This window comes from Anomaloglossus baeobatrachus, chromosome 8 (genome assembly GCF_048569485.1).
Source record: "Anomaloglossus baeobatrachus isolate aAnoBae1 chromosome 8, aAnoBae1.hap1, whole genome shotgun sequence".
Taxonomy (NCBI): domain Eukaryota; kingdom Metazoa; phylum Chordata; class Amphibia; order Anura; family Aromobatidae; genus Anomaloglossus; species Anomaloglossus baeobatrachus.
In genome coordinates, this window is record NC_134360.1 from 126,226,598 (window position 1) to 126,254,498 (window position 27,901).

The 27,901-nt window shown below is 46.8% G+C and overlaps 1 protein-coding gene across 4 annotated transcripts in view; it reads right to left on the reverse strand.

Annotated features, from left to right (window-relative positions):
• LOC142249959 (P-selectin-like) overlaps positions 1-27,901 on the reverse strand; it is a 1,135,883-nt gene that overhangs the window by 58,052 nt on the left and 1,049,930 nt on the right. Inside the window, exon 10 of one of the 4 annotated variants that reach the window (XM_075321987.1) lies at positions 4,544-4,571. The exons of the other annotated variants lie outside the window; for them this stretch is intronic. Coding sequence (XP_075178102.1) covers positions 4,544-4,571 — 28 coding nt within the window. The remainder of the gene's footprint in view (positions 1-4,543; positions 4,572-27,901) is intronic. 4 annotated transcript variants of the gene reach the window in all.

Below are 27,901 nucleotides of genomic sequence, written 5' to 3' on the forward strand. Positions count from 1 at the left end.
GAAGAGAAAATTCCCAGATATGGGCATAAACCTCATGCTTTTGCATGTGCTTCTAGTTTTACCAAGGGCATACTGATGGGAGTTTTTCTAGGAGATCAACCCACTATTGATATATACAAAGGCTTGTGTAATAAAAAAAATAAAGCACTTGGGTGTGCACTTCCTCAAATTACTGAACGAGGAGCTGATACCAACTACATTTTGTGTGGTCTAAATTCCTCCTTGCTAACATTCAGTAACGCTCGATTTGAGATTTCAGCAGACATACGCTGTTAAGAAGGAGATTTCCGAAACTATGGAATTTCTCCTTAGCAGTATCAGTGCGTCCTTAGTCGAGAAGGGGATAATAAACTTCCTGTAATAATTTACAAAACCAAAAAAGTGTTGGAGAGCCTTAATCGATGGTGCCATTTTAATATAGCTTGCAATTTAGTGTGATCCATTTGAAAACCTGCAGCAGGAATTCTGTAACCCAAAAACGGAAGCTCCTATATGGCGAATACACACTTCGTAAAGGGGTGATTCACCCATTTTCATTACTGACCATATTGATACTATAGTGAGAAACAATGTTTCTCTCAAATACCTTGTGTTGCCAATATTGCCTGTGAGCGGTGCTATTGTTGTCCACTCATCCCCTTCGTGTGACCCCCGGGCTCTGCGACCTCTGATGTCCGGTTATTTCATGTCAACTGTGGGAGGCCGCAGTCTTCCTGAGTGACTGGGCTGTGGGCAGTGTTTCAACGCTCATCACAGCCCAGTCTCACAGCGCAGCGCCTCCCTGCTCCCTTCTCCTTCACTGCAGAGTGCATAAGCAGGAGAGACGCTACCCTGTGCTGAGCGGTGAAATGCCGCCCACAGCCCAGTGACTCACAGAGACTGGGGCCAGCTGCGGTGATGTCAGGCCAACAGGAAGTTGACGTGTCATCACCATACATCAGAGGTTATGAAGCCCGGGGGTCAGGCGATGGATGAACGGTCTGCAATAGCACCACTCACAGGCACTATTGGCAACACAAGGTATTTGAGAGAAACCTTGTGTCTCAACATAATATCGATGTGGCCAATAAACAAAAGGGTGAACCACCTCTTTACGTTTAACATACAACTTTTCTCTCTAAAGCCCGCTTTACACGCTTCAATATATCTCACAATCCGTCGTTGGGGTCAAGTTGTAAGTGACGCACATCCGGCATCGTTTGTGACGTATCTGCGTGTGACAGCTACATGCGATCAGGATTGAACGCAAAACCGTTGATCGCAAACACATCGTATCATTCTCTAGAATTGAGCGTTTTGTTGCAAGAACCTAGTGAATTGTAACGTGTGACATCCATCATACGATTTTGTTGTCTGATGCTATGTGCACAGGTGTGCGCTCTGCACCGCAGCGTAAAAAAGGTCTGCTTCAGAGTGCAGCTGAAAAGCTGCGTTCTGAAGCGCCTCACAATGTCTGTCATTCACTAATCTATGTCAGTCCGTCACTATCTCTGTCCCTCACTCTCTGTCCATGTCAGTCTATCCCCCTCTCTCATATACTCACCGATCCCCGATCCCCGGCGCTGCACGGCATTCACACTGCTGAGGCGGCTTTTACTGTTTTGAAAAAGCCGGCCGCCCATTAAACAATTTCGTATTCCCTGCTTTCCCCGCCCACCGGCGCCTATGATTGGTTACAGTGAGACACGCCCCCACTCTGAGTGACAGGTGTCACACTGCACCCAATCACAGCAGCCGGTGGGCGTGTCTATACTGTGTAGTGAAATAAATAATTAAATAATTGAAAAAAACGGCGTGCGGTTCCCCCCATTTTTAAAACCAGCCAGATAAAGCCATACAGCTGAAGGCTGGTATTCTCAGGATGGGGAGCTCCACGTTATGGGGAGCCCCCCACCCTAACAATATCAGCCAACAGCCGCCCAGAATTGCCGCATACATTAGATGCGACAGTTCTGGGGCTGTACCCGGCTCTTCCCGATTTGCCCTGGTGCGTTGGCAAATCGGGGTAATAAGGAGTTATTGGCAGCCCATAGCTGCCAATAAGTCCTAGATTAATCATGTCAGGCGTCTATGAGACACCCTCCATGATTAATCTGTAAGTTACAGTAAATAAACACACACCCGAAAAAATCCTTTATTAGAAATAAAAACACACACATATACCCTGGTTCACCACTTTAATCAGCCCCAAAAAGCCCTCCTTGTCCGGCGTAATCCAGGATGATCCAGCGTCGCTTCCACCGCAGCTGCATGGAGGTGACCGGAGCCGCAGCAGACACAGCCGCTCCGGTCACCTCCACACAGCAAATGAAGACAGCCGCGCCATCAGCTGCTGTCACTGAGGTTACCCGCGGCCACCGGTGGATGCAGCGGTGGCCGCGGGTAACCTCAGTGACAGCTCAGCTGATGGTGCGGCTGTCTTCATTTGCTGTGTGGAGGTGACCGGAGCGGCTGTGTCTGCTGCGGCTCCGGTCACCTCCATGCAGCTGCGGTGGATGCGACGCTGGATCATCCTGGATTACGCCGGACAAGGAGGGCTTTTTGGGGCTGATTAAAGTGGTGAACCAGGGTATATGTGTGTGTTTTTATTTCTAATAAAGGATTTTTTTCTGGTGTGTGTGTTTATTTACTGTAACTTACAGATTAATCATGGAGGGTGTCTCATAGACGCCTGACATGATTAATCTAGGACTTATTGTCAGCTATGGGCTGCCAATAACTCCTTATTACCCCGATTTGCCAACGCACCAGGGCAAATCGGGAAGAGCCGGGTACAGCCCCAGAACTGTCGCATCTAATGTATGCGGCAATTCTGGGCGGCTGTTGGCTGATATTGTTAGGGTGGGGGGCTCCCCATAACGTGGAGCTCCCCATCCTGAGAATACCAGCCTTCAGCCGTATGGCTTTATCTGGCTGGTTTTAAAAATGGGGGGAACCGCACGCCGTTTTTTTTAATTATTTAATTATTTATTTCACTACACAGTATAGACACGCCCACCGGCTGCTGTGATTGGGTGCAGTGTGACACCTGTCACTCAGAGTGGGGGCGTGACTCACTGTAACCAATCATAGGCGCTGGTGGGCGGGGAAAGCAGGGAATACGAAATTGTTTAATGGGCGGCCGGCTTTTTCAAAACAGTAAAAGCCGCCTCAGCAGTGTGAATGCCGTGCAGCGCCGGGGATCGGGGATTGGTGAGTATGAGAGAGGGCTGCTAACTTCAGTTACTCAGGAGATTAGCGGTCACCGGTGAGTCTTCACTGGTGACCGCTAATCAGGACGCGACACAGACAGAGCCGCAGCATCACAATGAAGTCGGGTGAAGTTCACCCGAGTTCATTCTGACAGTGCGGCTCTGTCTGTGTCTGCTGTCATCTGCCATTCAGCTCTGCTACATGGCTGTCTGTGTCTGCTGTTAGCGGCCGTGTAGCAGAGCTGAATGGCAGATGACATAGTAAAAACGCATCCCACATTACACACGCATTACACACGCTTGGCAAGTCAATAAATAAAAAAAAAAAAAAGGTGCCCAATGCATACGTCACAGAACACATGATCTAAAGGATCGCACACACAATTGACCAATTTAACATAGACTACTAACGCTCGTGTGACAGCAAATGAACGACCAACGTGAAATCTCATAGATCCCGTATGCAACCTGGGCGTGTCACATCGCAAATGCGATTGTACAACTAATTGCAACGTGTAAAGTGGGCTTAAGAATTTGTAGTACCCGTCGGACATGTGTCATAGAAGACCCCTAATCCCGTGAATATATGAGAATGTCATCTACTTAAATAATTACAGACTCCCCCATAAGATGAGAAAAATCATAATTAACAAAGTGTTGGAACACAGCAGATCAAATTATAAACCCCCCAAGGTCAACTTTAAAGAACCATTTAGAACCATCAATATGATTAAAATGGTCAGGAATTACTGGAAGAGGATAAGGATATCAGACCGTTATTTGGTTGACCTCCCAGAAGTTCAGGCACAGCCGTAACTAAAGAATGAGCAAACCTAAAAACTAATAGTCCATTCTTGTACCAAACATGCACTTTACTAAAAAATAAGTGTTCAAGTTCAGAGTTCAGGTGCTTTATGTATGCTCACCATTCGAGCAAGCATTGCTGTGATCGGGTACCCTCAGTGCTCAGACCAGTGTGAGCCACTTGCAGTGTTTGAGTGGCTCGCATTGGGGGTAAACAACAGTGTTATCTGATGTAGTGTGCACCCCCCAAAATAAATGGAAAATCCCCGGCCGCCATCCCCCGGAAGTGTTCTGTTTCTGTCTGGATCTAGGAGCTTCCTTACTCCTGTCTTTCTTTGGGCACTGAGGGACAAGCACTGATACCTTTTTTGCCACAGAAAAAAACAGACTCTACCCATTTTGAGTGGAGGTTTTCCCTTGTGCTCTGGGACTCATAGGACTCTAATTACAACCATGTTTCAGTGTCACAAATTATATTAATGTTAATCTGAAGATGTCAAAATTTTGTGTGATTACAGGGAGAAAAAATGTAAAATAGATTTACTTACTTGTCTTCTTTCAAGAGTCCTGCATTTTCTATCAGTTAAAAAAAGAAAAAATGATTAGGTACATTTTCATTGAAATTATATGAAAGGGGCATTCCATGTAATAAAATTATGGTACTTCTATAATATACATCATCACCTAAAGAACATGATGGTCTGTCCTCTGAGATGCCCATTTTTCCTGGAAATGTAGGGACTGTTGGTTTCACTATTTTTCCATACAAAGTGACACTCTCGACCACCCGCAGTGATAGGAACTGTAGCAATTCTGCAATTTAGTGAATAGGTCCAATTAATCAAGAATGGCACCAAATTCATTAAGCGACATATGAATTTGGCACCTTTAGTAAGTGGTGTGCACCTTTGTAGGCTGCACCAGAAATGCTACTCCAGTCAAGGACTAGAGTAGTATTTCTGGAGTAGAAAACGCTGGCAAAATTGATGAATTTGATGCTACCTAATCAAAAGTGGGCGTGAATAGACCAAAAGTCACAACATTTTTGCACAGCTCCACTTCACTCTCCACTCTCATGGCATAAAAGTTTTCATAAATCAGCCCCCAAAAAGATAGGATTTTCCCTTAAAAGTAATAATTGCAAGTTTCCTAAACAATGTTTTGATAGTACTAATTATTCCTATGATAAAGCAGTGTAGCAGCATTTGTTGTCAGAAAAATACAAATGCTTATATTATAGGAACAGAAGTTTATCATTTAAGCCATTTCTAACCCATGAAAAATGTACATCTTGTTTGTGGATGCCTTATGTACCATAAGGGCTCTTGTCCACTTGCGATTTCCATGTGCGATTGTGATCCGATGAAAAATCGTATCGCACTCGCACCAGTGTTAAGCTATGAGGCATTGTCCACTAGCTTTATTTTATACGACACATCTCGTGCTTTCAGTGAAATCGCAGCATGCTGCGAATTTGCACCGAGTCTCAGCTCTCGCACCCCCATGCAAGCCTATGGGAGCGAGAAAAAAAATCAGAATACGGGTGGCATGCACATGTCATACAGATGGTATACGCATGTCACATGGATCCTTGCATACACTTGCATACAGCATCGGACTGGCTACTGGAGGAATCTCCAGTAATACCAGTCCTGGCCGCGGTTACATGCACTGAACTCCGGAGCTGTCACCTCAGCTCCGGAGTGCAGCCTGGACTGAACAGCGAGTGCCGAGTAATTGATTCCCCGGCGATTACGGTTCAGTTCAGCACAGCTGCAAACAGACCGGGCTGAACTCTGAAGCTCAGGTGACAGCTCCGGAGTTCAGTGCAGGTAACTGCGGCCAGGCCTGGTATTACTGGAGATTCCTCGGGTAGCCAGTCCGACGCTGCTTGCATAAACACTCACATAGCACTCGCATGACGCTCGCATGTCATACGGATGCTATGTGAGAAAAAAAAAACCCACTGTACGCAGACCATACGCAGGACACTCGACTCACATTTGTAGCCAAGTATCACTGTGATTTTTTTAACGCAAGTGGACAAGAGCCCTAACACACATTTCTGTCAGGTTTACTGGCATTGCCTGTGCAGCGGTGAGATCAGCGACAGGAGTGTAACTCCCTGCTCCTGCCCAAATGGCTGAATCAGTAGTATAATCCATTAAATGCTGCCGTAAGGAAACACAGTGACAATTATCATCGCATTTCCTCACACTTTCAACATAAACTTGGCAAATTGGTGGGTTGCTATGGTAGCCTGAGGCCTAACAGCACCGCTGCCATCTTTTTGCCATCTTATTTCCCCTGCCTCTCCAATGCTGACTTTCCTTTGTTTTTCTCTAGCTCTGTAGACATGGCTGCAGGGGTGAGAATACAACTACAGAACGTGAATGCTGCAGCCAGTCACTGGGACCAGTGGTCAAAACAATGTAGACATGAGCTGAGCCATAGCTTGCAGTGGTTACATGCTGTAGTTGTGACATCACTATTGCAGTCTGGTGCTCAGTCATCTGTGCCGGCTAGTCTTCCCCTATGTTTCATCCTTGGCTTGGCATGACACATCAGGCCCTGAGATGCCATGACATTGCAGCACAGCGCATATCAGGATATCAAAGGGCCTAGTAACAGCCAGAGGCATCAAGGATGCCAAGCCAAGGATGTTGGGCATAAAAGTAAAGACTGGTTGCCGTGTAAGACCAGTCTGGATGTCAGTTATACACAGCTCAAATTGAATTGCTTATTTCTACTACTGTATTTAGTGAATTAACAATGACAATTTCAATGACCTCTTAGACAACTGTGTTAGAAGCCTTCCTTGCTTCATTGTCATAAGTACAATTGTGACGCCCCTGAACTAGTCAGGGTGTCACAGGGTGCTGCACTCCGTTTTCTTTTGGTGCAGAGCTTAACCCCCCATGGTTCTGGGATCCTAACCTTTGGTATTGCTCCATCAGCATTCAAATCCTAGCCACACCTCACACCACACCCTGTCAGGCACACCAGTGGGTGGTCTAGCTGGAACAGGGCCACCCGTCTAGGGGTCAGGCAGACTGGTGGGAGGGGCTGAGTCAGTTGAGTGGTATACCTCAGAGAGTGAGGAGCTGGAGGAAGTTTGAGCTCCCTGGGAGACGTTGTCCAGGTCGCAGACAGTGGTCACAGGATATTAGAAAGGGGTGCCAGACTTAGTTTGGGAGAACAGTCGGCACCGGAAAATCTAGTAACCGAACCGGTACCGAGCATGGCGGGGTACTAGATCAGAGATCAGGGAGTAGCTTCACGCAACTTGATAATTAACTTGTGGAGGATAGTCTCTTTATGAACTTTCCCCAAGAGCTCAGAGATCGAAGGCATCAACACAAAGAGGGGGATAAGGCTTTTCAGCTTATGAGACCCACTGAGATCCCAAGTGTCAGTCATCGAGAGCACAGCTCCTATAACTAACCGTAGGAAGTGGGACCTCGAAAGCTTCAGGCTGAGGGGTCACTCATAACACTCTGAATTAGTGCATGGAGGCAGGTCCAGAACCATCAGCAATACCCATAAGGACGGATTCCCAGATGAGCTCCACCTAAAGTGGCAGCGGCACCCAGAAACTTGGTTTACTTCTGTGTCAGAGTCTGCTTAATGGTCGCACCAACATCCATACGGCCTGACTGAGTACGTTGCTCTCCCCTGAATCTCCCTGCCTGGCCTGCACTACGCTCCTCTACACCTCCATCATCCAGAGTCCCGGGGCCTCCCCTACCCATGGAGGGGACGTCATCTGGCTGCTCGACTCCATCTCCCCTGGGTACTCCCACCGGCAGCGGCGGTACTCCCCTTACCGCGAACCACGGGTGGCATCACGAACATTAAATCCCTGTAAATAGCCCCTCCTTTCACTTTCGGGTGACCTTAAGCCCCCGAGTCCGGAGACCCTCGAGCCACGGCAACCCTGGATCCGAGCAGTCCGACTGCTGCAGGGGCGGTACACAATGCTGTGTATAAATAAGAGATCTGCATTGACTTTTATGTACTTATAGAGGTATCAGCTCACCATCAGTTATCTTTTCCTAAATTAAAGAAGCACTTGGAATAAATTTGCATTTGTTATTTCTTGTCTTTTTTGTTTTTTTTTCATCAGCATTGCTTGCTTATATGTTTGAAACAGATTTAAGAAATGTGGCTTTTTCCAAATTTCACATTTTTAGGTGCGTTTCACTAAGGTTTTCTTTTATAGAGTTTTACATTTGGCTAATATGTAGGCACACATGTAACTTTTCAAAGCATTTGTGACCTTTGGCTTAAGAAAGTCACAAAAACTGGTTAAAGCCAAAATAAAAGAACATTTTTTTGATTTTGCACCAAATTCATGAACCACACGAGCCATTTTGAAGACATTGGTGCAAAAAACTTTAGTGAATGCAAGGAATAAAAATTACTTTAGCAAATCATAAAAGATGAATTGGGGCCTATATCTTGAAATCATCTAGAGCATTCCATAAGCTATCTGAGGCCTCCTTCACAAGTCCATGATTCAGTTACGTGTGGCATATGTTTTCACACCAGACCAGGGGCGTAACGACCACAGTCACAGAGGTCGCCACTGCAACTGGGCTCGCGGTGCAGGGGGCCTGCTAGCCCCAGCCCCTGATAGATGTGTGTCGGAGGCTGCGCATCCAGCTGAAATACATCACAGCACAGAGAGCCGTTGGGTTCCTGTACTGCGATGTACCGGCTGCCAATTAAGGCCATTAATATTGCTCCCCACGCACACGATCCTGCGCATGGGGAGCAGAGAATATGCTGACAGCTGACGCTGCAGTAAGTGGTCGCGCATAACACTGATGTCACGCACTGCGCCGCTTACATGTTGGTCACTTCCCAGCATCGCAGGAGGACGCTGGGGGAAAATAGGGTAGGTGAGTACCACGGCCACCAGTTGCACAGAGCCCTTTCCGGCAAACAGCAGATGGGGGTGCCGCAGGGAGCAGCAGTTCACTGTCACTTGCTGCTCCTGCAGTGCACAGGCTCCAGCATGGGGGGTGCCCTCCCCTCTGTGTCCTGTCTGCTCCCGTCTTCACCACACAGAGAGGGTGGAGGGGCACCTGTGTGTCGCCCGGGGACCAGGGGTACTCAGATCCGGGCGACGAGGTCACTTCTGTGGGTATCACGGTGGCGTGACCCGGTCTGTGATCCCAGGCTCCACAGTATAAAGGGATTTGGTAAGGGAGATTTATATTGTCCGTGACGCCACCCACGGTTGTGGTGATTGGGACACCACTGCTGCTCTGGACGGGGATCCCGGGAGCGATGGTATGGAGCAGCTAGATGTTAGTTCTCCCCTCCGTGGGTAGGGGGTTGGTTGTCCCGGGGCCCGGTGATGGGGTGAGCAGGGAGCAGGGCGCAGTGCTGCAGTGCGGTGCCCGAGGGCACGGGTGTACTCACAAGTGAGTCACACGGAGTCACTGGTAAACTAGGAATTGCCGGTGTTCGCAGCCTTCGGTACGGGGGTGTTAGTGTCCCACACACGGTGCAGCAGCCCTTGTTGTTCTTTCCCTGCAGCCAGGTGCCTTTCTCTCCACTCTCTTCCTCTTTCTCCTCAGCCGGGAACGGGGAGTCCACTCCCCTGTAGTGATCCGGGTCACCCAGGTACCGAGGGGCCACCGCCCTGCTCCGGCTACCTCTGGCCCCTTCCTCACTACAGCCTGTCCCGGCCCTCTCGGAGCACGCTTTGCTTTCAGCCTGGGAGCTACAGCTCCAGGCTCCACTTCTGTCTCCTCTCCACACTCTCTGCTTTTCTCCTACCCTGGGGGATGTGGTTTGTCTTGCTGCATCGGTGTGGGATCAGATTACCAAGGAGGATTAACTCTTTCTGTGACAACCTGGCTGTGCCAGGGCGTCACACACCCCCTTGGTAAAACACGGCCCGTCCTCGGGCCGTCTGGCCACCAACATTTATTAAACTGGGAAAAGAATAAAACATTTTAAACATTTTCACACATGCATTTTCAATCTTCCCACAGCGGGATGTACATTGCTTCAACGTTGCAATAACAGTCGAACACTTTTAATAATAACAGTGTAACGGGTCCTTCAGTCACCCACCCAAACAACCTGGCCTTGGTGCTGCCCCTAAAACCCAGGCAGCACCCCTTGACCCCAGTCCAGGAACGGCTCCAGATTGGTCAACGGGACCGGTACTTCGCTGCCGTTGCGGCCGGGCGGACTGCCGGAGCCGTCGTCATCTCCGTTGCGGCCGGGCGGACTGCCGGGGCCGGTGGCAGGGCGGTGACAAAGGTGAGGCCTGGGGACCCCAGGTCTGGGTCCTCCCCAACAGGCGCTGCGGGCTCCGCTACCGATAACAGGGGTAACGGGTTGGTGCATCGCTGCGGCGGCCTCTCCAGGAACCAAATGCTGGCAGAGTCCTGGCGTCCCTGCCTTTACAGTCCTAGTCACATAAACTGCGGTTCCTTCTTCCTGCTCCCCCTTGGTACTCGGGAGCAGTCCTTCCAGCAACTTTTAAAGTTTCCAATTCGCTTCCGGTCCTCCGGAGCTTCACTTCCGCCCGCGTTCTCAGGGGGGCGGAGCCTCTTTTTCGCGCCCAACGCTTGGGGAAGAAGGTGCTGGGCGGGAGATTTTCGCGCCCAAAATGGCGGCAAAGATGGCGACTTTAAAAATTTTGCAGCGGATCACCGCTGACAGTCCAGAACAAGGCGCACTTCCTCCAGGTAACTGGATGGGTTCGATCCTGTTCGTGACGCCAAATGTGTCGCCCGGGGACCAGGGGTACTCAGATCCGGGCCACGAGGTCACTTCTGTGGGTATCACGGTGGCGTGACCCGGTCTGTGATCCCAGGCTCCACAGTATAAAGGGATTTGGTAAGGGAGATTTATATTGTCCGTGACGCCACCCACGGTTGTGGTGATTGGGACACCACCGCTGCTCTGGACGGGAATCCTGGGAGCGATGGTATGGAGCAGCTAGATGTTAGTTCTCCCCTCCGTGGGTAGGGAGTTGGTTGTCCCGGGGCCCGGTGATGGGGTAAGCAGGGAGCAGGGCGCAGTGCTGCAGTGCGGTGCCCGAGGGCACGGGTGTACTCACAAGTAAGTCACACGGAGTCACTGGTAAACTAGGAATTGCCGGTGTCCGCAGCCTTCGGTACGGGGGTGTTAGTGTCCCACACACGGTGCAGCAGCCCTTGTTGTTCTTTCCCTGCAGCCAGGTGCCTTTCTCTCCACTCTCTTCCTCTTTCTCCTCAGCCGGGAACGGGGAGTCCACTCCCCTGTAGTGATCCAGGTCACCCAGGTACCGAGGGGCCACCGCCCTGCTCCGGCTACCTCTGGCCCCTTCCTCACTACAGCCTGTCCCGGCCCTCTCGGAGCACGCTTTGCTTTCAGCCTGGGAGCTACAGCTCCAGGCTCCACTTCTGTCTCCTCTCCACACTCTCTGCTTTTCTCCTACCCTGGGGGATGTGGTTTGTCTTGCTGCATCGGTGTGGGATCAGATTACCAAGGAGGATAAACTCTTTCTGTGACAACCTGGCTGTGCCAGGGCGTCACACCTGCACTGCTGCGGCATGAGAAGATAGAGGGGGGAGGGGTGCCTACACTGCTGCGGCCAGAGAAGTTGCTTCTCAAGAACTTCTGAACTCCTGGAGGCCAAGAAGGAGGAGAGTATAATGTGAATCATGTGTTATGTGCTATCTTTATGTGTTATGTATAAGATATGTGTGTGTCCTGTATAATGTGCAATATGTAGCTGTCTGTCTGAGTATACTGTATATCTGTGTATACTGTCTTTGTATACTGTCTGTCTGTGCATACTATCTGTGTATACTGTTTGTCTGGCTGTGTATACTGTCTGTCTGTATACTCTCTGTGTATATTGTCTGTATTTGTATAATGTGTGTGTATACTGTCTGTGTATACTGTTTGTCTGTCTGTATATACTGTCTGTCTCTGCATTCTGTTTGTCTGTCTGTGTATACCGTTTGTCTGTGTATACTATCTGTCTGTGTATACTGTTTGTCTGTGTATACTGTTTGTCTGTGTAAACTGTCTGTCTGTGTATACTATCTGTCTGCAATATACTATCTGTCTGTGAATACTATCTGTGTACACAGAGTGCAGAATTATTAGGCAAGTTGTATTTTAGAGGATATTTTTATTATTGATCAACAACTATGTTCTCAATCAACCGTAAAGACTCATAAATATCAAAGCTTAATATTTTTGGAAGGTGAAGTGGGTTTTTTTAGATTTGGCTATCTTAGGAGGATATCCGTTTTTGCAGGTAACTATTACTGTGCAGAATTATTAGGCAACTTAATAAAAAAACAAATATATTCCCATCTCACTTGTTTATTTTCACCAGGTAAACAAATATAACTGCACAAAATTTAGAAATAAACGTTTCTGACATGCAAAAACAAAATCCCCAAAAATTAGTGACCAATATAGTCACCTTTCTTTATGATGACACTCAACAGCCTACCATCCATAGATTCTGTCAGTTGCTTGATCTGTTTACGATCAACATTGTGTGCAGCAGTCACCACAGCCTCCCAGACACTGTTCTGAGAGGTGTACTGTTTTCCCTCCCTGTAGATCTTACATTTTATGAGGGACCATAGGTTCTCTATGGGGCTCAGATCAGGTGAACAAGGGGGCCATGTCATTATTTTTTCATCTTTTAGACCTTTACTGGCCAGCCCCGCTGTGGAGTAGTTGGATGCATGTGATGGAGCATTGTCCTACATGAAAAACATGTTTTTCTTGAACGATACTGACTTCTTCCTGTACCACTGCTTGAAGAAGTTGTCTTCCAGAAACTGGCAGTATGTCTGGGAGTTGAGCTGCACTCCATCCTCAACTTGAAAAGGTCCCACAAGTTAATCTTTGATGCTACCAGCCTATACCAGTACCCCACCTCCACCTTGCTGGCATCTGATTCGGAGTGGAGCTCTCTGCCCTTTTCTGATCCAGCCTCTGGCCCATCCATCTGGCCCATCAAGAGTCACTCTCATTTCATCAGTCCATAAAACCTTTTAAAAAATCAGTCTTAAGATATTTCTTGGCCCAGTCTTGACGTTTTATGTTATGTTTCTTGTTCAAATGTGGTCATTTTTCAGCCTTCCTTACCTTGGCCTTGTCCCTGAATATGGCACGCCTTGTGCTTTTTGATACTCCAGTAGCGTTGCAGCTCTGAATTATGGCCAAACTGGTGGCAAATGGCATCTTGGCAGCTTCACGCTTGATTCTCCTCAATTCACGGGCACTTATTTTGCTCCTTTTTTGCCCAACACGCTTCTTGCGACCCTGTTGGCTATTTGCCATAAAATGCTTGATTGTTCAGTGATCACGCTTCAAAAGTTTGGTAATTTCAAGATTGCTGCATCCCTCTGCAAGACATCTCACAATTTTGGACTTTTCAGAGCCCGTCAAATCACTCTTCTGACCCATTTTGCCAAAGGAAAGGAAGTTGCCTAATAATTAAGCACACCTTATATAGGGTGTTGATGTCATTACACCACACCCCTCCTCCTAACAGAGATGCATATCACTTGATTTACTTAATTGGTAGTTGGCTCTCAAGCCTATACAGTTTGGAGTAGGACTACATGTATAAAAAGTATCATGTGAGCAAAAAACTAATTTGCCTAATAATTTTGCACACAGTGTATACTGTCTGTCTATACTGTCTGTCTGTCTTTACTGTCTGTCTTTCTGTGTATTCTGTCTGTCTGTCTATCTGTACATCCTATCTATCCATTCATCCTGTCTGTTTGTACATCTATCTATCTATACATCCATCCTAGCTCTCTATAAAAAATTCCATATGCCTCTTTATGAAAGTAAACACAGTACAGTAGTTTATTTTTTTTCTGTGTGCGGTGCGGTAGTGGGCTATATAGCATGATGTGGACTATATACCAGGATGAGGGGGTTATATACCAGGATAGGTGGCTTTATACTGGGATGGGGGCTATATACCAGAATGGAGGCTATATACCAGGATGAGGGGCTATATACCAGGATGGAGTGCTATATACCAGGATGAGGGGCTATATACCAGGATGGGGCCATGATGGTGCCATATATACCAGGATGGGCAATGATGGGGACATATATACCAGGGCGAGGCCATATAAAAAAGCTATATCCATGATCGGGTTCATACACCGGGATTGGGTCATGATGGGGACATATACCTAGATGGGACCATATATACCAGGATATAGGCATGATGGGGGTCATACACCAGGATGAGGTCATGATGGGGAGATATATCATGATGGGTCATGATGGGGATATATATACCTGGATGGGGCATGATAGTAGACATATATACCAGGATATAGCCATGATAGGGTCATACACCAGGATGGGGCCATGATGTGGATATATTTAGCAAGAAGTGGCCCAGGATGAGGGACATTACTACACAATAAAATGGGGACAGGGGGCAACTTGTATGTCTTTATAGGATTTAGAATTCTACAATGGCCCATACATCTGATGAGGTGGGAGGGGGGCCCAGGCTCAAACTCTGCACCAGGGCGCATCAGACTAGTCACGCCACTGCACCAGACCGTTCCATATCGGAAACACTTAGACATGTGTACCCATTATAATCTATGCTGCTGCTTACATTTCCATTTTTCCTGGCAGCATGGATCAAATGCACCCAAACAAATTAATGGGTCACTGTACACATGTACAGCACACGGATGACATCCACGTGACATCCATGTGTCATTTTTGTGACAAGTCCCACAATTAAATGCATTCAAGAAATTACTGTTTTACTGCAAAGATAATAGTCATATAGATAACAGATACATAATAGGTAGATAGTTAGATAATAGATAGCTTGATGATAGATTGTACCGCTTTCTATTAACAAAATAAAAAATGAATTAAATGGAAAAAAAAGGATGTGGGGTTCCCCATTTTTGGTAATCAGCAAAGGGAAAGCATACAGCTGTGAGCTGATATTATCTGGCTGGAAAGGTCCATGGTTATTGGGCCCTTCCCAACCTAAAAATACCAGCCCACCGCCACCCCGAAAGTGGGACATCACAAAATGCTGCAATTCCGGGGTTTCACCTTGGCTCTTCCCAATGCCGTGGTGCCTTAGCAATCGGGTAATGGTGCTTGGGGTTGATGTGAAGTGTAAAAAAACATAGCTGGCATCAAACCCTGGTGTTAGTAATGGAGAGGTATCTATCAGACACACCCATTACTAGTCCAGGAATAAAAAGAATAACACATACAAAAAATACTTTAATTAAATAAACACTCTCCAACACTTTCCTTCATTCACCACTCTATTTAAAAGAAAAAAAAACCCAAAACAAAAAAAACAGAAAAATCCCACTCAGGTCTGACGAAGTCCACCAAATCCAATGTAGTCCACAAAGGAAACCTGAAAAATATCAGCTTACAGCTGTCTGCTTTACCTTTGCTGGTTACTAGTGATGGGCGTGCTTAGATGCTTGTTACCCGAGTCAAGCAATTTCTTCTGCTCAAGTGCTCGTCTCGAGTAACAAGCATAATGGAAGTCAATGGGAAACTCGAGCATTTTTTTGGCAGACCCTAGTGTAAGGAGTAGAGATGAGCGAACTGGTCCCGGTTCGGCTCGAGGCCGGTTCGCCGAACGGGGGTCCCGTTCGAGTTCGGTTCGCCGAACGTTCGACGAACCGAACTCGAACGTATAGGCTAGAATGGGAGGCAATCACAAACACATAAAAATGCATTATAAATGTACACAAAGAGTTAATAAACATTGCCATAACACTTACCGGTCCTCGCGATCCCTTCTGCAATCTGTCTCCTGCCGCTATTCCATCCGATGATCGCTGAATCCTCCCGGTGACCTGCACTGCCAGCAGAGATGCAGGACCTATCGTGACGTCAAAATAGCCATGTGACCAGTCACGTGGCTATTATCTCATTGGCTACAGACTGGTCACATGACTATGACACGTCATGTAGGACCTGCGAGTGCATCTCTCCGGTACACGGTGCACATATGTGTATCGCCGTGTACCGGCGACATGCTCTAGCACACGGTCGACTCCCCGTTCCGTTAGGGACCGGCTGACACAGCCGGTCATTAACGGAGATCACCGTTGCCATAGCAACGCAGTTAGCGGTGACGTCACCGCTAACCGCGGCTCCGAGAGCACCGTTGCTATGGTAACGCGTCTGTCAGCGTTACCGCTAGCAGCCAGCACTGATCACTCACGGAGTGAAGGCTGCACGCTGCTTCCCGATTGTAGTGATGATTGTAGTGAGGATGGAGGTTCCCCAGCCCCAAGTGATGAGCTGGTGAATCTCATCCTTCCTCACTACAATCGTCACTACTACTACACTAGAAAGAAAGAAGACAGAAGAGCAGGATCGTGGAGGGCTGACAGGGGGTAATAAAGATGGAGTCTCTAATGTGTCTGTGTATTTATTTCTATTAAAGTATTTTTTCTCTGTGTGGTGTCTTTTTTTTAACCCTTTATTGGAGATTCTTAATGGCCGGGTCAAACGTGCCTGACATTAAGAATCTCTGGCTTAATACTGGCTGGTAAAACAAAGCCAGTATTAACTCATGATTACCCAACAAGCCACCCGGCTCCAGGGCTGTTGGAAGAGTTGGATACAGCGCCAGATGATGGCGCTTCTATGAGAGCGCCATTTTCTGGGACGGCTGCGGACTGAAATCCGCAGTAGAGGCGCCCAGAAACCTCGGGCTAACCTGTGCTGCGGATTCCAATCCCCAGCTGCCTAGTTGTACCCGGCTGGACACAAAAATAGGGCGAAGCCCACGTCATTTGTTTTTTAATTATTTCATGAAATAAGTGAAATAATTAAAAAAAACGGGCTTCCCTATATTTTTGGTTCCCAGCCGGGTACAAATAGGCAACTGGGGGTTGGAGGCAGCCCGTGGCTGCCTGCTGTACCTGGCTAGCATACAAAAATATGGCGAAGCCCACGTCATTTTTTTGGTGGGCAAAAAAATTCTGCATACAGTCCTGGATGGAGTATGCTGAGCCTTGTAGTTCTGCAGCTGCTGTCTGCTCTTCTCCATACAGACAGACAGCAGCTGCAGAACTACAAGGCTCAGCATACTCCATCCAGGACTGTATGCAGAACTTTTTTGCCCCCTGAAAAAATTATGTGGGCTTCGCCATATTTTTGTATGCTAGCCAGGTACAGCAGGCAGGTACGGCTGCCCCCAACCCCCAGTTGCCTATTTGTACCCGGCTGGGAACCAAAAATAAAGGGAAGCCCTTTTTTTATTATTTCATGAATTTCATGAAATAATTAGAAAACAAATGACGTAGGCTTCGTCCCATTTTTTTTTCCAGCCAGGTACAACTAGGCAGCTGGGGATTGGAATCCGCAGCACAGGTTGGCCTGAGCTTTCTGGGCCCCACTGCTGCGAATTGCAGTCTGCAGCCGCCTCAGAAAATGGCATTTTCATAGAAGCGCCATATTCTGGCGCTGTATCCAACTCTTCCAGCACCTGCCTGCTATACCTGGCTAGCATACAAAAATATGGCGAAGCTCACGTCCTTTTTTTGTAGTTTTTTGGCAAAAAAAATAAAAAATGCTTCCCTGGATTTTCCATTGCCAGTGAAGGTAACACCAAGCAGTGGGGGTTAGCAGCCAGTAGCTGCTTGGATTACCCTTAGCTAGCAATACAAAAAATGCAGTGGGAGCCCATATTTATTTTTTTTAATTATTTATATAAATAACTAAAAATAAAATGGGCTTCCCTGTATTTTGATTGCTGGACATCACAGTGCTGTAAAAATAAATCTTTAAAAAAATGACGTAGCGCTCCGCGGTATTTTTGATTCTCAGCGCAGATAAAGCAGACAGCTATGGGTTGCCACCCCCATCTGCCTGCCGTTACCTTGGTTGGCAATCAAAATACAGGGAAGCCCATTAATTTTTTCTATTTAAAAAATAGTTAAAAAAAAAAAATGACGTTGGGTCCCCCCATTTTTGATAGCCAGCTAGCGTAAAGCAGACGGCTGTAGCCTGAAAACCACAGCTGGCAGCTTTACCGTGGTTGGGGATCCAATGTGGAGGTCCCCTCAGGCTCTTTTTTATAATTATTTTATAAATATTAATAATTACACAAAAAAAGTAGGGTCCCCTCCAAATTGGATCACCAGCCAAGGTAAAGCGGACAGCTGTGGTCTGGTATTCTCAGGGTGGGAAGGTCCATAGTTATTGGGCCTTCATAGCCTAAAAATAGCAGGCCGCAGGCACCCCAGACGTGGCGCATCCACTAGATGCGCCAATCCTGGCGCTTCACCCCAGCTCATCCCGTGCCCTGGTGCAGTGGCAAACGGGGTAATAAATCGGGTTGATACTAGCTGTAAAGTCACCTGAGATCAAGCCCAGCAGTTTGTGATGTCATGGCGTCTATTAGATACCCAACATCATAAACTGTCAGTACTAACAAAAACAAAAAATCGACAAAAGAAATTTATTTGAAAAAACAGTCCCCAAAACATTTCCTCTTTCACCAATTTATTGTAAGAAAAAAAATAAAGGGGTCCCACGACGACTCTGGACCGTCTAGAATATGGGGGGAGACACTCAGGGAACGTATCCCCCATTTTCTAGGAGTGCGGACCCTTCATGTGAGGAGTGTGGGTGCAATGAATCTGCACTCACTCTCCCCGGGTCCACAGCAGCAGAGTCCATGTCGTAATGGTTGCTACCAAAGCTGCAATGCCCTGCTCATGAGGTAAGGGCATGCCTAATCAGGAGAACTACTGTAGAGGAAGCTCTGCTCACTGGTATATAGGTGCTCAGAGGTAATAATAGATAAAATTAGTGAGTAACCTCGGCACTCTAAATCTCCCAGACTAAGTCAGTAAGTCCCAATGGATAGTAATGCAAAATCACTCTTTATTGGTCCGTATTAAGAACATTTTTTTTTTCATAAGCATATATGTTTTTGTCCAAAACAAGTTACAATTGACGTTTCGGCCTGAGCCTTCGTCAGATTGGACTTATCTGTATGTAATCATGAAAAATGACAATAATCAGTATCACATAAGAGTGAGAGAACAATAACATAAACTCGAACAATGTAGAGGTACAATTGGCATGCAGCAAAAAAATTGCAACACAGCAAGAAATGAAACACATGATACAAATGTCATAATACAGTACAAGGACAATATAGTAATGACAAATATGGGGTCAGAGTAGACTTAGACAGCTCTGGTACGAAAGAGATGTCAATCATAAAGTAACATGTGCAGTAGGTGTAGAGCTACAGTATGCATGGCAGAGCTAATGGGTAGACCGACCATAGAAAAAGAACGGAGAAAAAGTGGAGAAAAAGTGGAGAAAAAGTGGAGAATAAGTGGAGAATAAGTGGAGAATAAGTGGAGAAAAAGTGGAGAAAAAGTGGAGAAAAAGTGGAGAAAAAGTGGAGAAAAAGTGGAGAAAAAGTGGAGAAAAAAATGGAGAAAAAGTGGAGAAAAAGTGGAGAATAAATGGAGAAAAAAATGGAGAAAAAGTGGAGAAAAAGTGGAGAATAAATGGAGAAAAAGTGGAGAAAAAGTGGAGAATAAATGGAGAAAAAGTGGAGAAAAAGTGGAGAAAAAGTGGAGAAAAAAATGGAGAAAAAGTGGAGAAAAAAATGGAGAAAAAGTGGAGAAAAAGTGGAGAAAAAGTGGAGAAAAAGTGGAGAAAAAGTGGAGAAAAAGTGGAGAATAAATGGAGAAAAAGTGGAGAATAAGTGGAGAATAAATGGAGAAAAAGTGGAGAAAAAGTGGAGAATAAGTGGAGAATAAGTGGAGAATAAATGGAGAAAAAGTGGAGAATAAATGGAGAAAAAGTGGAGAATAAATGGAGAATAAATGGAGAAAAAGTGGAGAAAAAGTGGAGAATAAGTGGAGAATAAATGGAGAAAAAGTGGAGAAAAAGTGGAGAATAAGTGGAGAATAAGTGGAGAATAAATGGAGAAAAAGTGGAGAATAAATGGAGAAAAAGTGGAGAATAAATGGAGAATAAATGGAGAAAAAGTGGAGAAAAAGTGGAGAAAAAGTGGAGAAAAAGTGGAGAAAAAATGGAGAAAAAGTGGAGCACCCTTTGGTGCCTTTCATGTGGCACTAAGGGGTGCTTAGCTTTGTATTTAGCCAAAAAAATGAAAAAAAAAATGACGTAGGGTTCCCCCTAGTTTTGTAGCCAGCTAGGGTAAAGCAGATGGCTGCAGCCTGCAGACCACAGCTGGCAACCTCACCTTGGCTGGTAATCCAAAACTGAGGGCACCCCACGCTGTTATTTTAAATTAAATAAATAATTTAAAAAAAAAAAAACACGTAGGGGTCCCCCAAAATTGGATCACCAGCCAAGGTAAAGCAGACAGCTGGGGCCTGATATTCTCAGACTAGGGAGGTCCATGGTTATTGGACTCTCCCAAGCCTAAAAATAGCAGGCCGCAGCCGCCCCAGAAGTGGCGCATCCATTAGATGCGCCAATCCTGGTGCTTCGCCCCAGCTCATCCCGCGCCCTGGTGCGGTGGCAAACGGGGTAATATATGGGGTTAATACCAGATGTGTAATGTCACCTGGCATCAAGCCCTGGGGTTGGTGAGGTCAGGCGTCTATCAGATACCCAACATCACCAACCCAGTCAGTAATAAAAAAAAAATAGACGACAAACACATTTTTATTTGAAAAAAACACTCCCCAAAACATTCCCTCTTTAACCAATTTATTAGAAAGAAAAACAAATCCAGGTCTGGTGTAATCCAAGGGGTTGCCATGACGATCCACACTGTCCCAGTCAATGAAGAGCAGGATGTTCCCCATTGGCTGGGAGAGCAATGCAGTGACCTGAGCTAACATCAATGGGTCAGCCCAGGTCACTGCAGGGCATGAGAAGTGCTGCTGTCAGCGAGGTACATTACCTGCGCTGATCTCCAGCACACTGACAGCCCCTGTCACTGAGGTCAATGACTGGCGCCTTCACATCAAGTATCGCGAGAGGTCCGTGACGTCACCGCCAGTGTCAGTCTCGGGTCGGAAGCGATAGGTGATGTGACAAGCGGCGGCCATGGAGGACAGTGACAGCGCTGAGGTCGGGATGGCGGGACTTCATCACCGCAGGTAAGCTGAGCGGGGGGGTGGGGTGGGGGTGTGAGAGTGTGTGTGTGTGTGCGTGTGTGTATATGTATGTATACATGCCGCGGGCAGGAGGGGGCGGAGTGAGCTGAGCGGGAAGTGTGGGCTTCCTGCACGTAACTAAGATAAACATCGGGTTACTAACCAAAGCGCTTTGCTTGGATACCCGATGTTTATCTTGGTTACCAGCTTCTGGCAGGCTGCCAGCGATGGCTCCTGCACACTGTAGCTGGGAGGGGGGGGGGTGCGTGAGTGAGAGTGTGTGTGTGTGTGTGTGTGTGTGTATATGTATGTGTACATGCCGCGGGCAGGAGGGGGCGGAGTGAGCTGAGCGGGAAGTGTGGGCTTCCTGCACGTAACTAAGATAAACATCGGGTTACTAACCAAAGCGCTTTGCTTGGATACCCGATGTTTATCTTGGTTACCAGCTTCTGGCAGGCTGCCAGCGATGGCTCCTGCACACTGTAGCTGTAAAAAGCCCTGCTTTTTGCTGCTAGAACCGTTCTCGAACGTATCTAGAACTATCGAGCTTTTGCAAAAAGCTCGAGTTCTAGTTCGATCTCGAACAGCCCCAAAAATCACTCGAGCCTAGAACTGGAGAACCTCGAACCACGAACCGCGCTCAACTCTAGTAAGGAGGTGTAAGGTGTACTTTGCACGTTGCAACATCGCTACTGCGATCTCGTTGGGGTCAAATCGAAAGTGACGCACATCCGGCGCCAGTAACAACGTCGCAACGTGTAAAGCCTAGAAGCACCGATAAACGATCGCAAAAGCGTCGAAAATCGGTGATCTGTGTAGTGTTGGTCATTTCCATAATATCGCTGCAGCGACAGGTACGATGTTGTTCCTCGTTCCTGCGGCAGCACACATCGCTGTGTATGAAGCCGCAGGAGTGAGGAACATCTCCTTACCTGCGTCCCGCCTGCAATGAGGAAGGAAGGAGGTGGGCGGGATGTTTACATCCCGCTCATCTCCGCCCCTCCGCTTCTATTGGCTGCCTGCCGTGTGACGTCGCTGTGACATCGCACGACCCGCCCCCTTAGGAAGGAGGCAGGTCGCCGGTCAGAGCGATATCGCAGGGCAGGTAAGTCCGTGTGAAGCTGCCGTAGCGATAATTTTCCCTACGGCAGCTATCACAAGATATCGCATGTGCGATGGGGGCGGGGACTATCACGCTCGGCATTGCTACAATCGGCTAGCGATGTCTCAGCGTGCAAAGTACCCCTAAGGCTCTGCTGCCCCAGACTTGCAAATCTCCTATCTGTAAATGTACTGTTTATTGTTGATATAATACTGTAGATATGGTTTATGATATATTATCAGGGATGAGCGAATCTATTCGCCACTATTCGGTATCCGGCGGATAATGGGGTATTCGAGGTATTCGGTCTCCGGCGGCTAATATGGTATTCGCTCCGATACTTTCATTTTCATTTCTGGACTTCCTGGCACCTTTTTCCAGCCAATGAACACATCTGACGTTGCTTGCCCTCACAGTAACACCGCATCCATCTTTGTTGTGGTGTGACTGTGATTGGCTTGGCCGCACAGCGTCATAGGGGCTATATAAGGCTGCCGCCATTTTGTGAACGCATTAATTCCTGAGCTGAGTAGCTAGACTGTACTGTGTGTGGGACAGCGTTTCTCCAGCCAACTAATACTAGTCCTTTTAAGGGCTGGAGATATTTAGCATTAGCAGCTAGCGGCTGTGTACATCATAGAAACAGGTATAGGGACAGTGCAGTGTGTTCTATGAGATAGGGTTCCTGCTGCAGAATCCAAAATAGTCCTTGTAAGGGCTGAAGACAGTGTCCACTGTGTGCTAGCAGCTGTGTAAATCATAGAACAAGGTATAGGGACAGTGTTACTGCATTTCTTAGTTAGGTGACAGTCGTTCCTGTTTTAAACCGGCCCAAAAAAACCCAAAAACCTTTTATTAGTGGTGCATACAGTCTGTTACTGCAGTGTGTGATGTAGGGAGAGGCTATTCACAGGCAGGGAGCGATTTAAAGCTGTCCTGACATCTGCTACTAATAATCAACAATCTCAGAACTGCTACATCCCTTGTGTCTGTTATACTAGCAATAGGTATTACAACTTGCAAAAAAAAGGTCCCAAAATTGTAAAAACAACAGGTTCAGGTGTAGTGTAGTGCCTGTCAGCCACCATCTGAATTCACAGCCTGAGTGTTACCAAATTTTTATTAATACTAGGTGTCAGTGGTACAACTTGTGCCTGAAGCAAAATACCTTCATAGCACTAAACTAGCCTAATTTTGAGGGTTTTATATCTTACAGAAACTACATAGTGGCTTGCTCATATTAAAACACAGTCTCAGTGTTACCCAATTTTTATTACTACTCAGTGTCAGTAGCACTACTTGCGCCTCAAGGCCAGTACCTTCCTATCACCAACCTAGTGCAATTTTGGGGGCTTCATATCTTACAGAACCTACATAGTGGCTTGCTCTTACTAAAACACAGTCTGAGTGCCAAAAACCAATAATAAAATAAAAGTGTTATCAAACCCTGTTTTCTTTTGGGGCTGAAAGACATTCACAACATCTTTGTCGACTCCTCCAAGTGGTACTTTGTCCAATAAAGGTACCTTTTGGTTTTCAGACTTACAGAAACAGCTATCGTGAGAAACTATTAACACAAATTTAACAACCTGGCATAAGTGTTGTTCCACTGCCTGTAGAAAAGGTCACGTTACAGTATTCACCTTCAAATAACCAAACAAAAAAAATGGGAAAAAGAGGGGGTAAGGGCCATGGACGAGGTGGTAGTGACAATGGTGGTCGCCCAAGCAGTGTGATCGAGCCAAAGAAAAAGGTTCCTGCTTTATCTACCTCTGCCTTCCTATCCCAATTTTCTTGTCCATGTGGGAAAGCACTCCTGCACCCTGAACAGTGCGAACAGGTAACGAGTTGGCTAGCAGAAAATGCCTCCAGTTACTTGTCGAGTAGCAAATCCGAAGGGTCCACACAGACAGATTTGAGTAGCCCAGAGGCTGGTCCATCGAATCCTCAGCCTGGTCCTCTTTCCTCACAACATCAGTATTCTAAGGAAACATATGACACCAAAGCAAGTTACTCTGAGGAACTGTTTACGGGACCTTTTCAACTGTCTTGCCTCTCACCACACAACACCACCAACGCAGGTGAGGCCGTGGTGTGCAGTGATGCACAGATCTTTGAGCACCCAAGGCCAGAAGAAAGCCATGTTGTTGGCCGTGATATGCTGAGCAATCAGGTGGTAGTGTTGGAGGATGATGGAACACAGTTGCCCTCAGGTCAGCCTAAAACCTCCATTACCAAAGATGTTGACATTCAGGAATTTTAAGATGACCTGGTCGATGATGAGGTGACTGATCCAACATGGACGGGTGGCAGGGATTGCGAGAGCAGCAGTGCAGAGGAAATGTGCCCATAGTCCGCAAAAAGGCTGTAAAGGCCCTGTCACACACAGAGATAAATCTGCGGCAGATCTGTGGTTGCAGTGAAATTGTGGACAATTAGTGCCAGGTTTGTGGCTGTGTACAAATGGAACAATATGTCCATGATTTCACTGCAACCACAGATCTGCCAAAGATTTATCTCTGTGTGTAACAGGGCCTTAAGAGATAGGGTTTTGACCACTGCCAGAGGTCAATCAACTGTGCACATGACACCACCACCTGTGGCATCTCAGAGTCCAAGGGTCTGGGCACAATCTGTGTCATCTCAGAGTCCAAGGGTGCGTGGAACCACCTGTGCCATCTCATAGTCGAAGGGTCCGTGGTGCGATTGTGTGGGAGTTTTTTTCCAAGAGTCCTTCGGACCAAACAGTTGCCATTTGTCAAATCTGTCAGACCAAGCTTAGCAGAGGCAGTAATACTTCCAGCTTGGGCACCTCCAGCATGAGAAACCATATGATAGCCAAGCACACCACTAGGTGGTTGACAGCTCTAGGTGAAAAACACAATTTCCAGACTAAAAACTCTGCCACTTTCCCTGGGCTGCCTGCTTCCTAAACTGGTGTGCAAGAAGGTGTCGCTGATGCCACCTTCTCCCAACCTGATGTTGGCCAAACTCAATCATAAACGACCACATTCGCTTCGGTGTCCCAGCGTTCCGTTCAGTTGTCCATACCACAGACCTTCTAAAAGAAGCAAAAATACCCCGTTACGCACCCAAGGGTAGAAACCATAACTGCACACATTGCACGATTGATAGCCTTTGAGATGTTGCAGTATCGGCTTGTGGGAATAGAGGCTTTACCTCGTGATGCTGTGCTCCATGGTGTCTGAACCATTATCCCCTGGGGAAACTAAATGTATTAAACTCCTTGGCATGTTATGCTCTGTTGCAAATCCTACCAATTTTTAAAAAAAACGCTGTTGGGAGTACCTTATGATGCTTTGCTACATGGTGTCTGAACCATTATACCCCAGGGGGTCTGAATGTAATAAACTCCTTGGCATGTTATGCCCTGTTGCAAATCCTACCATTTTTTAAAAAAAAAGCTGTTGGGAGTACCTACTGATGCAGTGCTCCATAGTGTCTGAACCATTATCCCCTGTGGAAACTGAAGTTTTTGAAATCCTCAGTGTTAGCTAGTGGAATAAAGCCTGAGTTCCAGAGTGAAACAACTCTCACTTCCACGGTGCTGCATGCTTCACAAACTGCAGTCTAAGAAGCAGGCGATGATGCCTCCTGCTCCCAACCTGCTTTTGGTCAGAAGCAATCATCATCAACGACATCAGCTTTAATGTCCCAGTGTTCCGTTGAGCTGTCCATACCACAGACCTTCGAAAAGAAGTGAAAATACCCCGTTGCGCACCCAAGGGCAGAAACCATAACTGCACACATTGCACGATTGATAGCCCTTGAGATGTTGCCGTATCGGCTTGTGGGAACAGAGGCTTTCCGTGACCTTTTGGCAGTGTTAGAAACTGAATTTATTAAACTCCTTGGCATGTTATGGTTATGCCCTGTTGCAAATCCTATCAATTTTTAAAATAAGCTGTTGGGAGTACCTTGTGATGCTGTGCTACATGGTGTTTGAACCATTCCCCTCTGGGGGAACTGAATTTATTAAACTCCTTGGCATGTTATGCCCTGTTGCAAATCCTACCAATTTTTAAAAAAACCGCTGTTGGGAGTACCTTATGATGCTTTGCTACATGGTGTCTGAACCATTATACCCCAGGGGGTCTGAATGTAATAAACTCCTTGGCATGTTATACCATGTTGCAAATCCTACCAATTTTTGAAAATAAGCTGTTGGGAGCTGTTGGGAGTACCTTGTGATGCTGTGCTACATGGTGTTTTAACCATTTTCCCCTGGGGAAACTGAATTTTTTTAAATCCTTGGTGTTAGTTAGTGGAATAAAGCCTGAGTTACAGAGTGAAAAAACTGCCACTTCCAAGGTGCTGCATGCTTTACAAACTGCGGTCTAGGAAGCAGGCAATAATGCCTCCTGCTCCCAACCTGCTTTTGGTCAGATGCAATCATCATCAACGATGTCCCAGCGTGGCGTTCATTTATCCATAAAACATACATTTCTGAATCATTTTAATAAAATGTGAATAGAGGACCACGGGAGCAAGTGCTGTTGGTGGAGGGGGAGGAGGGCAAGGCCAACACCCAAATGGCCAAATTGGCAATAGCACTGTAAAGTGTTATGGAGTACGTATTCCAACTTTCACACTAATGATATAGGGGACGCAGAACACTACAAATGACTGCCATCCCTCCCCAATGTATGTTACAGGGCCCACCTGAGAGCCCTAAGAAGTCTGAGATTTGAGGACAGCCAGTGGCCTTTCCTACATTTGAGTAGAGGGCCACTGGAGTCGGTGGTGCTGGTGGAGGAGGAGGAGGGCAAGGTCAACATCCCAAAAGGCACATTGTAGCTGACCTTTTAAACTGCTGTCAAATATGTCCCAAAAAAGGAGGTGCGAGACAGACACCAATATAATGTATAAGTTACAGCCTTTTCTAATCGAAAAAGAAGGAAAAATGTAAAAAACGAAACTTGTGAACATATGCTAAATTGTGGTTTTTTGGGAGGTCAGGGCTTCATTTGACGTTTTTTTATTAGGCACTAGAAACTGTTTCTTAGCAATTTCCCCTCTTTTACTTTGGTTTGAGAGCTGTTCTGGCAACTACATAAACGCGGCGTGCTACTCTGACCATATTATTTGCCCATACTGTTTCAGCCTTTTCCCATCCATTTCAGCCTTTTTCTCAGTCACCACAGGTAACTGACAGGTCTGAAGTAAAATTATTCTGGTTTCTCATAGACATACATTGGGGGTCGAATATTCGCGAATACTGCAATAGCAGCGAGGTATTCGCCGGATATCCGTCGAAGGAAATAATAGGGTATTCAATAATCTCTATATATTATGTGTGCGGCCACTAGATGGCCACATGGGGTAAGCTACTTCCCTTGGTGCTCTCAGGCAAGGGAGAGATAATGGCAGGGAGGAGCTTAGTTAGTAAACAGCTTAGGAAGACAGGAAATGACAGGAGAGTCCCGGAGAGCAGTGTAGATAGTCCCACACCTATGGGAGGTGTGAGGAGAAACCCCCAGGAGACGTGATTCTGACCCACTGGGTCATATCCCAGCACCGGACACGTGGGGCCATGGTGATAAGTAGGCTGACCAAACCCCGTCCCAAAAGGTTGAAGTCTGGATTGCCTGGATGGTGGCTGCCCCCTGGTGCATACCGAATGAACTCCCTCTCAAGACTGAAGGTCAATGGGCTCTGCAGGA